Source organism: Megascapheus bottae, chromosome 10 (assembly GCF_031878675.1).
Source record: "Megascapheus bottae isolate mThoBot1 chromosome 10, mThoBot2.hap1, whole genome shotgun sequence".
Classification (NCBI taxonomy): domain Eukaryota; kingdom Metazoa; phylum Chordata; class Mammalia; order Rodentia; family Geomyidae; genus Megascapheus; species Megascapheus bottae.
This window is the reverse complement of record NC_143518.1, coordinates 51005047-51019519: the sequence shown is the minus strand read 5'-3', so window position 1 is coordinate 51019519 and position 14473 is coordinate 51005047. Positions and strand designations below refer to the sequence as shown.

The 14473-nt window shown below is 43.5% G+C and overlaps 1 protein-coding gene across 1 annotated transcript in view; it reads left to right on the top strand.

Moving 5' to 3' along the window:
* The window catches only part of LOC150058433 (TNF receptor-associated factor 5), a 45526-nt gene that overhangs the window by 20016 nt on the left and 11037 nt on the right, over positions 1–14473 (top strand). Inside the window, exons 2-4 of the mRNA XM_090341248.1 lie at positions 11286–11504; positions 12773–12830; positions 14275–14376. Coding sequence (XP_090197374.1) covers positions 11287–11504; positions 12773–12830; positions 14275–14376 — 378 coding nt within the window. The 5' untranslated portion in view covers position 11286. The remainder of the gene's footprint in view (positions 1–11285; positions 11505–12772; positions 12831–14274; positions 14377–14473) is intronic.

Genomic DNA, 14473 nt, shown 5'->3' with positions numbered 1-14473 from the left:
TGGTGGCTCACGACTGTAATCCTAGCTATTCAGGAGGCTGAGATCTGAGGATCAAGGTTCAGAGCCACCCTAAGCACAAAAGGACCTGAGACTCTTATCTCCAATTAACCTCTAGGAAACAGGAAGTAGGGCTTGGCTAAAGGGTAGGGCGGTATCCTTGAGCTGAAGAGCTCAGGGACAATGCCCAGGCCCAGGAGTAGGGTGGTAGCCTAGAGCTGAAGAGCGCAGGGACAGTGCCCAGACTGAGTTCAAGTTACATGACCCACAAAATAAATATATAATAAAAAATAAACAGGCCTATAATGCAATGAGCTTGAAGAAACAATCAGGAGTCTCCCAACAAGGATAAGGTCCCGATGGATGTACGGATGAATTCAATAAGACTTTTAAAATTGAACACTGTTACTTGTCAAACTTTTCCATAAAATCAAAACAGAAGGATCAATTGCAAATTCATTTTATGAACTCAACATCACTGTCATCCCCCAAACCAGATAGGAATCCAACAACAACAAAAAAAGAAAACCACAGACTAATCTCTCTGGTAAACACAGACATAAAGAGCACTGGTGGCTCACACCTGTAATCCTAGTTACTCAGGAGGCTGATATCTAAGGATTGCAGTTGAAAGCCAGCCTGAGCACGAAAGTCCATGAGACTCTTATTTCCAGAAAACTGGAAATGGTGCTGTGGCTCCAGGAGTAAGACAGCAACGTTGAGCTGAAGAGCTCAGGGACAATGCTCAGGCCCAGAGTCTAAGCCCAAAATAATAAAGGCAATGACAGACCAATAGCCAATGTCATACTGAATGGTAAAGAACTAAAACCATTTCCTCAAAAATCAGAAACAAGGCAAGGATGTCCACTCTCTCCACTCTTCAGTGTAGTTCTGGAATTCCTAGCCTCAAAAAACTCTTCCTCATGATTTCATCATTACTATGTTTGGTGGGGCAGTGGGTCATGGAGCTTGAACTTAGCCTGGGTGCTGTCTCTGAGTTCTTCAGCTCAAGGCTACTGCCCTACCCCTGGGCCTGGGCATTGTCCCTGAACTCTTCAGCTCAAGGCTACCACCCTACCCTTGATCCAAGCCCCACTTCCCTTTTTCTAGAGGTTAATTGGAGATAAGAGTCCCCAGGCTGGCTTTGAACCTTGATCCTCAGATCTCAGCCTCCTGAGTAGCTAAGATTGCAGGCATGAGCCACTGTGCCCAGCCATCACAACTATTTTTATTTTTCCTTTTAAGTTTTGGTGTTTTCTTTAATTTATTAACTTTTTTATTGTTGGAGTAATATATAGAGGGGTTAGTTACATTCTCCAGGTAGTAGATGCATTACTTCTCACATGTTGCTACCCCTATTCATGTTTTGTCCCCATTTCTATCCCCCCACCCCCTCCCAATCATCTTGTTTTCCTCCCTTCCCTTTCCTATTTTTTTTTCATTTCATTTTTTATTATCGAGGTAATGTATAGAGGGGTTACAGTTACATTTGCCAGATAGTAGGTGCATTACTTCTCACACATTGATACCCCTTCTTATGTTTTTGTACCCATTTCCCTCCCCCCTTTCCTATTTCAAATAAACAAACAAGCATATATGCAATATATCAGATTACAAAGTCAGATACAGTAATAATATGAGATTAACCAAAGGGCAAAAAAAAGAGAAATAACAGTACATTAAGAACAGACACGCAAGATAAAGCTCTTGTTTCCATATTCTAGAGATCCTTTCATTTAGTCTCATCCTATATGACCTTATATACCTAGGTTTTGAGCTATTATAATCCTTTGCTAGGAGAGTCTTAGATGTCTACTAATTATTACCAATCAGGGAAACCATTGAGCCTATGTTCCTTTGGGTCTGGCTTATTTTACTTAATATGATTTTTCCCCAAATCTTTCCATTTCCTTACAAATGGGGTGATGTCATTCTTTCTGATGGCAGCATAGAATTCCATTGTGTATAAGTACCACATTTTCTTGATCCAGTCATCTACTGAGGGGCATCTGGGTTGGTTCCATATCTTCGCTATGGTAAATAATACTGCAATGAACATCAAGTTGAGTGCTCTCTTTGTGAAGTCCTTTAGCTCAGAAGCTTTACTCTCAGTGGACTTTTGTTGGGATTCATTCAGCTTTCTGTTTGTAGATTCTATGAATTCCTCCATTATTTGATTGGCTTCCTGACGTTTATGTATATCCTTTATGTTTTCAAACTTTTCATTGACCATGTTTACCAATAGCATTTGTAGAGCATTTAGGGCACTCCCCTGTGTGCTTCCCATTGACTGCTCTGTTGCCTATTTAATTTGAGTGGGAGATACAATTCCTTGATTTGCCATTTTTCTTCAGTTTCTTGTTCTGCCCATTTGAAGATGGGAATAAGACTAATACCACACCAGATTACAATTTTAAGATAATAATCAACCTAGTGCTCTGTAGCTGCCCAAACTATAGAGGTTCACAATTTTAGCTTGGTATTTTCACTCTCTTCTTTTGTGCATTTACAAACAAATCCAACAACACCACCGAACAGTTTTATGACAAACACACACACACACACACACACACACACACACACACACACACACAGAATCCAGTCTCTATGAGATTTAAATCACTCTGGAACTACAGTATAATTGGACAAATACATATACAGTCTGGGTCAACAACAATCAACTGTGGAAATTGAAGAAGGAACAAGGGACCAGAGATATAAAGATATTATAAAAAATAAGAGAGGAAAACAAGAGAAGAGTAATGTAGGAATGTAAGAGTAATATAGTAATATAGAAATATAGAAATAAAGGAAAGGAATAGAATGAAGATAACTGTAACCTAAAGTGACGGAAAGGGAAAATAAATGAATAAAAAAATAAAAAGAATATAAAAGAAAAATAGAACTATATATTAGATCAACGATTTTAAAAGATGCCTCACAATTATGAATTCTTAAGAAATACTCCTCACAATTATGAATTCTTAAGAAATACTAAGATTAAAAATCAGAAGATTAAAAAGCAGGGGACTGAGCCAATAAAAATATAATTTGAACCAAGTCTGTACACAATGAAGGAGGACTACTACTAATTGCTGTCACTATGTTTCTAGGAATGACAATGACAGAAGAAGAAAAAATGGGGGAAAAAAGAATGGAGACAAAAATGGCCAAAAAAGGGGAACATGTAAACATGAAAATGAGAGGCTGGGAGTGTGGTCTAGTGGGAGAGAGCATGCCTACTGTTGTACCCAAATTCCTAGGACCCCGAAAGAACCACCAGAGGCCATAGTCAAAGCTAAAAGCAAGGGTCGTTTATTACGAGTTCGAACTTGGATAGGAGTTCGAACTCAGACTTCCGAGTACCCGTAGCCGGCAATGCTAAGAGGTCCTGAACAAAGGTTTTACACAGCTTTTATACAAACAAGTTTTAAGGGGATTAGTTAAAGTCACCTGATTTGCTGTTTGGTAACTTTGAACCACTGGTTGCTTCAAGATTGATCAGAGCTCAGGTGTCCACTGAGCATTGAGCTGTTGCCACCTGGGGTTCAAGTCCAGACTAGTTATTACATGGGCCCTGAGCAAGGGGGGAAGGGGTCATTCCCAGAACATGGGAGAGTCTTGGCACAATATTCCCCTCTTTCCCATGATACTTTTAGAGCCAATCTTGGATCTATCTCTGCATAATCACACAAGGGCCTAAGGGTCCAGCTAAGGCAGAAAACAGGGTTGTCAACCAAGGGGAAAAATTAAATGCACAACTGTGAGTATTTGCCCACACAGAGTCTCTGTCCAGATACTGCCCGTACCTGTTGTTCCCACCTACACTAGGAACTATTATTGGTTTGGGCGGCACAACTTAATTTTTAGTGGGCTACTTTTGGTCCGATTGATCTTCCAAGTTGTTTCAGCCGAGGGTTCTATGAGGTCTGGAAATGGATCCACTGGCTTGGCATGGGTGTAATGGATCCAAGAAGCTACTCTGTCTACCTTGAGGGTGGTAGGTGTTGTCAGGATGACCTGAAAGGGTTCTTTCCACTGTGGCTCCAGATTTTCTTGCCGGTGGCATTTCACAAGTACCCAATCACCTGGTCTATAGCGATGAGGCACCAGAGGTGGTTCCGTCTTGGACAGGTCCCTCAGGTTGGGCCAGACTTCTTGGTGAGCCCTTTGCAGGGCTTGGAGTGAAAACAGAAGTTCAAAAATCACCATCCTGTTTTTTCCTTCTGCTGTGAGGAGGCCCCTCTCTCTGTATATTGCCCTATGTATGTGGGAGGTGGCAAAGGCATACCGACTGTCTGTATAAACTGTCAGTCTTTTATCCTTACCCAGTCTTAGAGCTTGGGTTAAAGCCGCCAGTTCTGCTCTTTGTGCTGATTCCTGCAGGCAGGGACTCAGCCCAGATTACTTCAGTCTCTGAGACTACTGCAGCCCCCACATACCTCTGGCCTTGGTGCATAAAGCTGCTTCCATCGGTGAACCAATCTTCTCATCTGGCAGAGGCTCATCTTGCAAATCCTCTCTTACTCCATGCACTTGGGCCAAAACCTCAGCAGTCATGAAGTGGGGCTTCCAGGTCTGGATCAGGCAGTAGTGAGGCTGGGTTAAGGGCAGTTGGAGGCTGGAAGAGAATCTTAAGAGGGTTTATAGTACTGAACCATCAGTCTGGGGGTTGTTTGAGAATGCCCTCGATAGCATGAGGTTTGTTACCTGTAACTCTTGCCCTAGGGTCAACTTACTTACATCCTTTACCATCAGTGCCGTGGCCACAATCATTCGGAGGCAGGGAGGCCATCCAATCGCCACGGAGTCAAGCTTAGTAAGAACCGAATGCTGAGCACCTGTGCCCACTAAAAACTGGACAGAAGTCCCCTCCATCTGCAGAGTTACCCTAGGTTCGGGGAGGGGATCTGAACCCCATATCCCCTACTCTTCCACGTCATGAGTGACTAACAAGGAAGTTTTTCGTTGCCACTGGTCCTGAAGAGCTAAAAAAGCGCCCCCCATTCTGAAGCAGCAACCATCTTGTTTATGTAAACTGTGAGTGACCCAAAAGTGCACATAAATTAAAGAAACAGAATTGTGGTGCCATTAAGTCCCAGGAACTGACCTGTCTGTGTTAAAATTAACCAGAACTGGTGTAAATTCAAGGGATGGCATTTGTTTTCTAAAGCAGAAGCGTAAATTCGAGGGATGGCATTTGTTTAGCTCCCACTGCCCTGAACTGTCCCTAACCCCTACCTTATCTCACTCCAATAGCTGCTATGTTGATGTAAATCTGTAGTCTTTGCCTTTAAAAGCCCTGTAGAAAAGCTGTTCAGGGCTTCTCCTAGGCTCCTGCTGTATGGGAGTGTAGGACCATGCCAGAGCTGCAGCCCACGAGCTGCAGCCCGCCTGAATAAAGCCTTGCTCTTGCATTTCGGAACGTCTGACTCTCGGTGGTCTCTTGGTGGTCGTCCTGAGACTTTGGCAGAACAGTTCGATTTGTTGCAGTAAGCACATTGATCTTGGCTCAAGTTTCGACTAGGGGCCTTGGAGGTTGTGGGCCACCTATTTGTGGTGGTCTTTCCTGTTGAACTACAGGAGCCAGTACTCGAGTCATTCTCTGTTGCTCTCAGCTGTTTCTCCTCTGGGGTATCCCTATTATTAAGGACTCTGAGCAATCCTGAGTAAATCTTGAATACCTAGAATTCCTTCTAGGTCCTCTAATTTCTGTAGCTTCCTCTTAATATCCGGAGCCTCCTGGTTAACAAAGGACATGACCACAGCTGCCTGATTCTCAGGGGCCTCAGGGTCCATTGGGGTGAACTGTCTAAAGGCTTCCATTAGTCTCTCTAAATACTCAAAGGGATTTTCTGCTTTACCTTGAAAAACTGAATACAGCTTAGCCAAATTAGTGGGCTTGTGAGCAGCAGCCCGGAGACCCACCATTAGAGTCTGGCGATACACCCGTAGCCTTCCCCTACCTTCTGCCGTGTTGTAGTCCCATTTATCCTGGGGAGGTCTAGTTAAGGGAAAAGTATCATTAATCAAATCTGGATTAACAGTGGGCTGCCCATCATCGCCAGGGACCAGTTTCCTGGCCTCCACTTGGATCCCTTCCCCCTCCTCTGTGGTGAACAGGATTCAGAGGAGCTGCTGACAATCATCCCAGGTGGGCTGGTGAGTGAACATAACACTGTCTAGAAGAGAGATCAGATCTTTGGGGTTATCAGAAAAACGAGCACTCTGGGTTTTCTAGAGGTCACTGGTGGAGAAAGGCCAATACTGGAACCTAGGATTCCCAGTGTCATCTGGAAAACCAATTTCATGCAGCAGGACGGCCACCGTGGAATGGGGAAAGCACTGGCTCGCTGCTCGCTGGGCACGTCCCTGCGTCCTGCCCGCTGGGCCTTCAGCATTACTCGTGTTTGGAGCAGCCACTTTCGCCTCCACCTCGTCCGGGGAAGGTGCCTCTACTCCTGCTGGCATTTGTGGATTGAAAGGAGGAGGAAAGTATGGAGGAGGTTCAAAGAGTAGGGAATCCATACTGTCAGCCAGAACCAGGTAAAGGGGAGCTGAGGGCTTGAGTCAGGGAGCATTAGCCTGGTGCAGGGCCAAGACATTGCTGGTTGAGAGAAGAAAGAGATAACCAGGCAGGGGGGTTCTCTACCAGATCCTGCCAAACAATATAAAGAATCTGATCAGGGTGGCCAGACCGTTCTGGTAAAAAGATCTTTTCCCTTACCTTCCGTATTATGGGGAGGCTGAAAGTGCCCTCTGGGGGCCATCCAACATCAAAGGTCGGCCACTCCAAATTACAAAGAGTAATTAGTTTGCCTTTACTGAAGTCAAAACCCCTGTTTCTAACATGCTTAAAATTTGTCGTTAGAAGAGTAAGTGGGGTGGTCTGTGTCTGACCCATCTCAGAGGGAAATGCCCAAATCAAAAGACACAGAAATACATGGAACAAACAAAAACACAGACCACAAGTGCGCTTCAGGCTAAATCCTGCCTGACCAGATGGGCTAATATTCCTTACAGATAGCTCCAGATGGGGTCTGGGGGATGTCTCCCACCGGCCCATCAACGATCCTGTAGCTCATCACTGACCCAGATACAGTACCTATAGGCAACCCAGATTAGCAGATTAACAGATAATACATACACAGACACAGAGACAAACAAAGCCGGCTTATTTACCGAAGTTTTTCCATGACCTGTTGACTAGGCGTCTAGGTGGGCTTGGGGGTTCCCGACCAATGCACCAAAAGTTGTACCAGAATTCCTAGGACCCCGAAAGAACCACCAGAGGCCATAGCAAAGCTAAAAGCAAGGGTCGTTTATTACGAGTTCGAACTTGGATACGAGTTCGAACTTGGACCTCCGAGTACCCGTAGTCGGCAACGCTAAGAGGTCCCGAATAAAGGTTTTAAGGGGATTAGTTAAAATCATCTGATTGGCTGTTTGGTAACTTCGAACCACTGGTCACTTCAAGATTGATCAGAGCTCAGGTGTCCACTGAGCATTGAGCTGTTGCCACCTGGGATTCAAGTCCGGACTAGTTAATACATGGGCCCTGAGCAAGGGAGGTGAAGGAGTCATTCCCAGAACATGGGACAATCTTGGCACAACACTATCATGCACAAAGACCCAGGTTTGGGTCTGAAGTGGTGCTGCAACTCAAGTGGTAGAGTGCTGGCCTTGGGGAATGCCCAAGGTCAGTGCCCAGGCCTGAGTCCAAGCCCCAGGACTGGTAAAAAAAAAAAGGGGGGGGGCAAAATTTTAGAAAATTATGACTAGAAAAAAAATTCTTCAATTTTTTGGAGGGAAAACTTGTGTCTCCACTAAATTCAGGATCCAATCTCTTTAAGAAGTCTCATCTCCTGTGTTGTGGCTTAGTTGGTTTTTCCAATCAGTTTGCTTGACTGGGCAGAAAAAGTTCTGACTTACAGACTTGGGGTCTTTGTGACTGCCCACCCTGGTTAATTTACTGGCTGGGTGATGAGTTTTATGTGTCCTCCAGGAGAAAGTTGCCTGTTTGAGTAGCTTGAATGTGAATGGAGTTGTATTCTATCTAGAGTCTGTCAAGCTTCTGAAGTCACTCTGATCCAGCCTGGGGCCAATATTGTTTTATCCAGTTCTGCAGAGAGTAGCCTGGAGGTGGAGCCACCTCTGGCTTTGTTTACCGGGAGAGAAACACCACGCCAGGGAGGAACTGCTTCCTCCAGGGCAGGGAATTGATTACCCGGCTAAGTTGGCACTGGTCAGATCCTTAGCCCTTTTGAGAAATGACACTGCCACACCACTTCTCAGGCTCCACTTATCTGCTAGTTGGTCTGGCAGGGTCTTTGCCAGTAGCCAAGATGGTGATGCGCTCGGTTGTTGGGGAAGGGGCTACCTTCCCAATACCATTCTGTGAGCAGGAGTGAGAATGTTTTTCTTTAGTGAGGTACTCACTTCCCCTTGGTTGTCTGAGTCTGTCTGTGGCCGGCAGGATGAAGATTTCCGCTTGTAGTCACCCAGTCTGTGCTGCACTCCATGCCTGGCTTAATCATCTTTCTTTCTATCTTTCTTTCTTTCTCCCCCGCTTTTTTTTTTTTTTTTTTTGGTCAGTTGTGGGGCTTGAACTCTGGGCTTTGGCGCTATCCCTGAGCTCTTCAACTCAAAGCTATTGCTCTATTACTTAAGCCACAGTTTTCTGGTGGTTAATTGGAGATCAGAGTCTCAGACTTTCCTGCCTGGGCTGGCTTTGAACCGTGATCCTCAGATCTCAGCCTCCTCAGTAGCTAGATTACAAGTGTGAGGCACCAGTGCCCAGCAATCATTTTTCAAAAGTTGTGCCTGTTAACACTATAACATTGAGTCTTAATTCCAATATAGGAATTTAGAAAGAGACTTTTATTCACTGCAGCAGGGCACCAGTGACTCTTATTTACTGAAGAAAGCCAGTAGTCTTCCTCTGCTCCTTTTTCCAGGCTCAGCCAACTCTAACTAGAAGAGACACATGCCAGATCCCAGGCAAGAGATTATCTAAACAAAGCTGGGTACCAGTTTGGACCATGCATCTTTCCCCTGATTTCCATTGGCCCAGCTGACCCCCTCACCACAGGAGAGCCACTAGGGTCCCCAGGAGAATGTGAAGGCCAGGCCTTCCTCTCTTCAGCTGTGTGGAAGGATGACACCCCCACGGTCCACCCCCGTAGGTTTCCATATTTAACCATTTGACACACTCTTAGAATACCAATCCACCCTGCACTATACAGTGCCAGCATTCTTGATAGGAAGGCAGGCTCTTTTAACCTAGGGACAGGTATGTACAGGTGTGTCAGGTAGGTGTGAACTGGTTTAGAGAAAAATGTGTGTAGAGTTGTCATCGCATTTTTAAAACACAGACATCACATTTTAAAGATACACGCACACACACACACACATACACACACACAAATTCCTAATTAGAGACCAACACAAACACAGCTGTACTATTAATCCAGTCAAGCACATTAATTCAACAAAATGTTGAGCCATTTTCTACTCCATATGCAATTCTAGGGCTGAGGATGCAGTGGTGAACAAGGCCAGATGTGAACCATGAGTCACTGAGGAACAAAGATATAAATCAGATAATCACATGCCATGTCTAGTGTCAAAGCCAAATATATCTGCGAAGAAAGAAAGCTGGTGGAATGACCTAGTGACTGTTCAGTTTTTCTGTGTGTATAAATTTTAAATTAATAATACATTTGTGTCCAAAAGTTCATAAGAACTATCTAGTGAAAAATCTTCCCTCTCATTCATATTCCCAACCACTCTCTGAAGGCTGTATTCATCTTTTACAGCAGAGAGAATAGGCCTTTTTCAGTTAGAGCAGGAGAAGAGAAAGGATGCCTAAAGATCCTGCACTTGAAATGAAAGCTGAAGCATGAGTGTGAATTAATTATGTGACACCTGGAGAGTGACACCCATCAGACAGAGGCTACCAGTTGTATGAAAGCTGTGTGACAGAAAACATGGTATACTGGAAGAGTGAAAAAGCCAGTGTAGCTAGAGAGAAGGAAGCAAAAGAAATAAAGGTGCTGCTGTGGAGAGGCTCAGTCTTGTAGCATGCTTCGTATTATATACCTCAGAATTTAGAAAAGCTACTGAAAGATGAGGAGATAACTTTGCATCATATTTGCATCTTGAAAACATTACCTTGACTCTGAAGCATTGAGTATGGATTGGAGGAGCAAGCAATTGTGGGATCCCATTTAATTCATATGAGAAAGGATGCAACTTGTTGTTTGCCTTAGTTTGGGATACACATGATGATAAAAATTTTGGAGACTGGGTGGTTTAGAGCAATAGAAATTTATTTCTCACAGTTCTAGAATCTGGAAGTGTGGGATCAGGGTGCCATCATGGTTAGTTCTGGTAAGGTACACTCTTTTTTTGCTATTACTTTTCTGTTTATTATTATTATTATTGTGTTTTCTTGTCAGGTTGATATATAGAAAGGTTACAGTTATATTCGTCAGGTAGTGGGTACATTACTTCTTGTACATTGAGACCCCCTTCCCATTCAATGGATAATTCTTCAGTTTTTACTAGGATATTTTACTAAAACATGTATCTAGAACATTTCTTAAATATGTTGATAAAATGCTTTAAAATGAACTCAAGTTGGTGTCTGGTGTACTCTTAAAGGTTATAGATTTTTAATTGTACCATTCCCTGCAATAAGAGAGAACTTTTGGCCTCTTTTATAAGGACTCTAATATTACTCATGATCATTCTATCCACAAGGCCTAATATATCCCAAAACCACACCTATTAACAACATCACCTTGTAGGTTAGGATTTCATCCTATGAATTTAACAGGGTTGGGGGCAAGAAATAAACATTCAGTCCTTTCCAGTAGTAGGATGAGAGGAAAAGAGGGAGAGATAAGAAGAGTCTGGGATTGATGGCAAGAAATTTGTTGGAGTCTATAAGACTCTTCTGAAAAGGTTTAGCAAAACATTTGTTTCAATTCTCAATTTTAGAAGAAAAATCCAAAATCAATATCAGTTTGATTATAATGTAGTTAACACCTGACTGTGTTTAGCTCACACATGTGGCCACACTGACAGGATACTTTAGCATCCTGTAAATGGTCTAAGAGAGCTCTTAAAAACCCCAGCAAATCACCTTTCCTTTGCCAGAGTCCCTAGTGCCAGGAAATTGCTATTGCTTCTCAAATGTCCTAGAATGACCACTAATAATGAAACAAGTAGTGAACACTTGATGGCTGTAGTTGTTTGTTTTCACACTTAATTCTCCTCCCCAGAATGGCTTATTCGGAGGAGCAAGGAAGAGCCCCCTGTGGTTTTATTCGCCAAAATTCTGGCAACTCCATTTCCTTGGACTTTGAGCCCAACACAGAGTACCAATTTGTGGAGCAACTGGAAGAGCGTTACAAGTGTGCCTTCTGCCGTTCAGTGCTTCATAACCCCCACCAGACAGGTTGTGGGCACCGCTTCTGCCAGCACTGCATCCTTTCCCTGAGGTAAGTGAGCAGAGCCGGTGGCTCCAGCCACAGAGAGCCAGAACCAGACAAGGGTTCCCAGAATCTGAGAGCCAACTGTGGCCACTCAAGTAGAATCATGGTTTAGGAAATTGCTGTGGTTAGCCACAGAACCACAGATAGGAGGCGCTCTCCCAGGGCCTTCCTGTGAGGCCTTGAAGAGTACTATTCCGTTTTGACCATTCATTTGTGGATACCAACCTCTTCTTAAAATTTCCACAATACCTGTCTTACAGACTTATATACACAGTGTGATGGCAGACTGGCTGTCAGGAGGAGCTTGTATCTCCTGGTGTCTGTGCTTGCTGGATTGCCTTGACTGTACTTTGCGGTGAGGTAGAGGGGCTGTCACATCTTCAAAGGACCCGACTACCAAGGATGCACTCACTCCTGTAAACAAACAACTGTTAGCCAACTTTTCAATCACTGTGACAAAATTCACAGGGTAATTAATTTACAAGGATAAAAGGTTTGCTTGGGTTCTGTTTTGGAGGTTGCAGGTTGTGATAAGTTGGTCCCATTATTTTGACCTGTGATGAGGCAGCATATCATGGTGGGAGCATATAGCAAAGCAAACACTGCTGACCTGTCAGCCAGGAGAACAGTTCCACAATCTCTTTATGGACACGCCCCCATGACTATTAGGTTCCTCCTCTTAAATGTCCCACCATTTTTCACCTTGGGGACCAAGTCTTTTAACACGTGGGTCTTTGGGAAACACTCAGCATTCAATCTATCAACACAGGTCATGCCGTTTTGAGGGAAGAGACCAAGAGAGACATGGAAGCAGATGTTGGGGGCTCTTTTAAGGCAGGCATATTAGCCTTTTAAAGGGGTTGTTGCATCACATTCACATTTATTTACATGTTTGGACATTCAGCACCTATGTGTTCTGGGCACTTCACTCAAACGAGCTCTGTTGTATGAGGGTGAAGAATCAACACACAGAGTAGACCAAGACCTGATGTTTGCGTTCTAGAACATCTCATTCTAAGATAGAAGGCAGGTTAGCAAAAGACAGAGGAACTCCATGCTTGACTATTTTCTGACAGATCCTAAAAGATGAGTGGGAGTTTCCAGACAGACCATAAAAGACTGGGGAGGTGGTAAGTGAAGGCCAAAGGAAAGCGTTCATGCACTCGAGGACAGGCCTGCTCAGGGATGGAGCATGACTGGATTGCTAGGCTGTTCTTGGAAGAACTGTTGAGATTAAACACCTAATTTGGCTCTATTTTTATTTTTCCCTCCAGAGAATTAAACACAGTACCAATCTGTCCTGTAGATAAGGAGATTATCAAATCTCAGGAGGTAAGATGAGTGTTTTGATTTGGGTGATGGAGAAGCCAGTGTTCTGGGTTCAATGAGATGTTGAGGCTACGGATTCTTTGGAACTCAGCCTCCTGATTAGCTAGGATTATAGGCATGAGCTACCAGTGCCCACATCCTTCTCTATACTCTTTATGATGCATTTTGCAAATGCCTCACACAAGTCTGTACTATGTTTACTATAAGGGTCTAGAGTTGGCATACTATAGCCTTGGGGAAAATCCAACCTGCCACACAACCTGCTTTCACATTCTTAAGTAGTTGAAGGGATTCAAAAGAAGGATGTATCCAAAAAAAAACAAAAAACTTTTTTCCAACTTTTTCTATTAAAATATTTAAACAGAGACATATTTTAAAAATAAGAATATAGGGCTGGGAGTTTGGTCTAGTGGTAGAGTGCTTGCCTAGCATGCACAAAGGACTCGGGTTCGATTCCTCGGTACCACATACATAGAAAAAACCAGGAATGGTGCTATGGCTCAAGTGATAGAGCTCTGGCCTTGAGAAAGCCCAAGGGCAGTGCTTAGGCCCTGAGTTCAAGCCCCAGGACTGGCAAAAATAATAAGCATATATTGTAACCATGAAAATTATATGAAACTCAAATGTCATTGAACATCAGTAATGTTTTACCGGAACACAGCTGCGCTCACACATTTAAGTATTGTGTATGTCAGAGATGAAATGTGATAACAGAGATGGTTGTGATGTGGCTTGCAAAGCTGAGGATGTTTACTCTCTGAGCCTGTAACAAAGACTTGCCAACCTCTGGTTTGTATTGAAAAGGTAAGCTGGCATAGCTTCACTGATGATCTGATGATTTACTATGAGGTGGGAAGCTGAAGTCACAGCCCTTGGTCACAATCACAGCTCTTCTGACTTTTCACAGTCCAAGTTCATCTGAAATGATTGTAGCAACAGTCTGCCCTCTTGAGCATTGAATTATCTGGCTAGTCAGAAATATGAGTCTGAAATAATCTTTCCCTTTCTTTTGTCCATCTCCCTTTCCTTTTCCCTTTCCCTTTCTCTTTCCTTGTGTGCCAGTTCTGGGGCTTGAATTCAGGTCCTTATGCTCTTGTTTGGCTTGTTTACTCAAGGCTAGCACTCTACCATTTGAGCCACAGCTTCACTTTTAACTTTTTTGGTGTTTAATTAGAGATAAGACGATCATATATTTGTCTGCCTGGGCTAGTTGAACTGTGATACTCAGATCTCAGCCTCATGTGTATCTAGGTTTATAGCATAAACCACCAGCACTAGTTGAATTAATCTTTTCTTGAAAAGTGGTGATGTGATATTTCCATTCCCACCAACATTTGGAAGTTTCCACCTGACTTTCGAGATGTGTGAAGACCAAACTAATAACATCTTCATTTTTATTGTTTTCAAGTATTGGGTGTGAGTGAGATCTGTCATGTTTATCTTTTAGGTGTTTAAAGACAACTGTTGTAAAAGGGAAGTCCTCAACTTATATGTACATTGCAAAAATGTGCCTGGATGTAATGCCAAGATTATTTTAGGACGATACCAGGTTGGTATTACTCATAACCACTATCCTTCTAGGGATATGCATTAAACTCTGATGGCACAGTTGCTGGGAGAGCATGGCAGAGATGCACAGGTCGCCC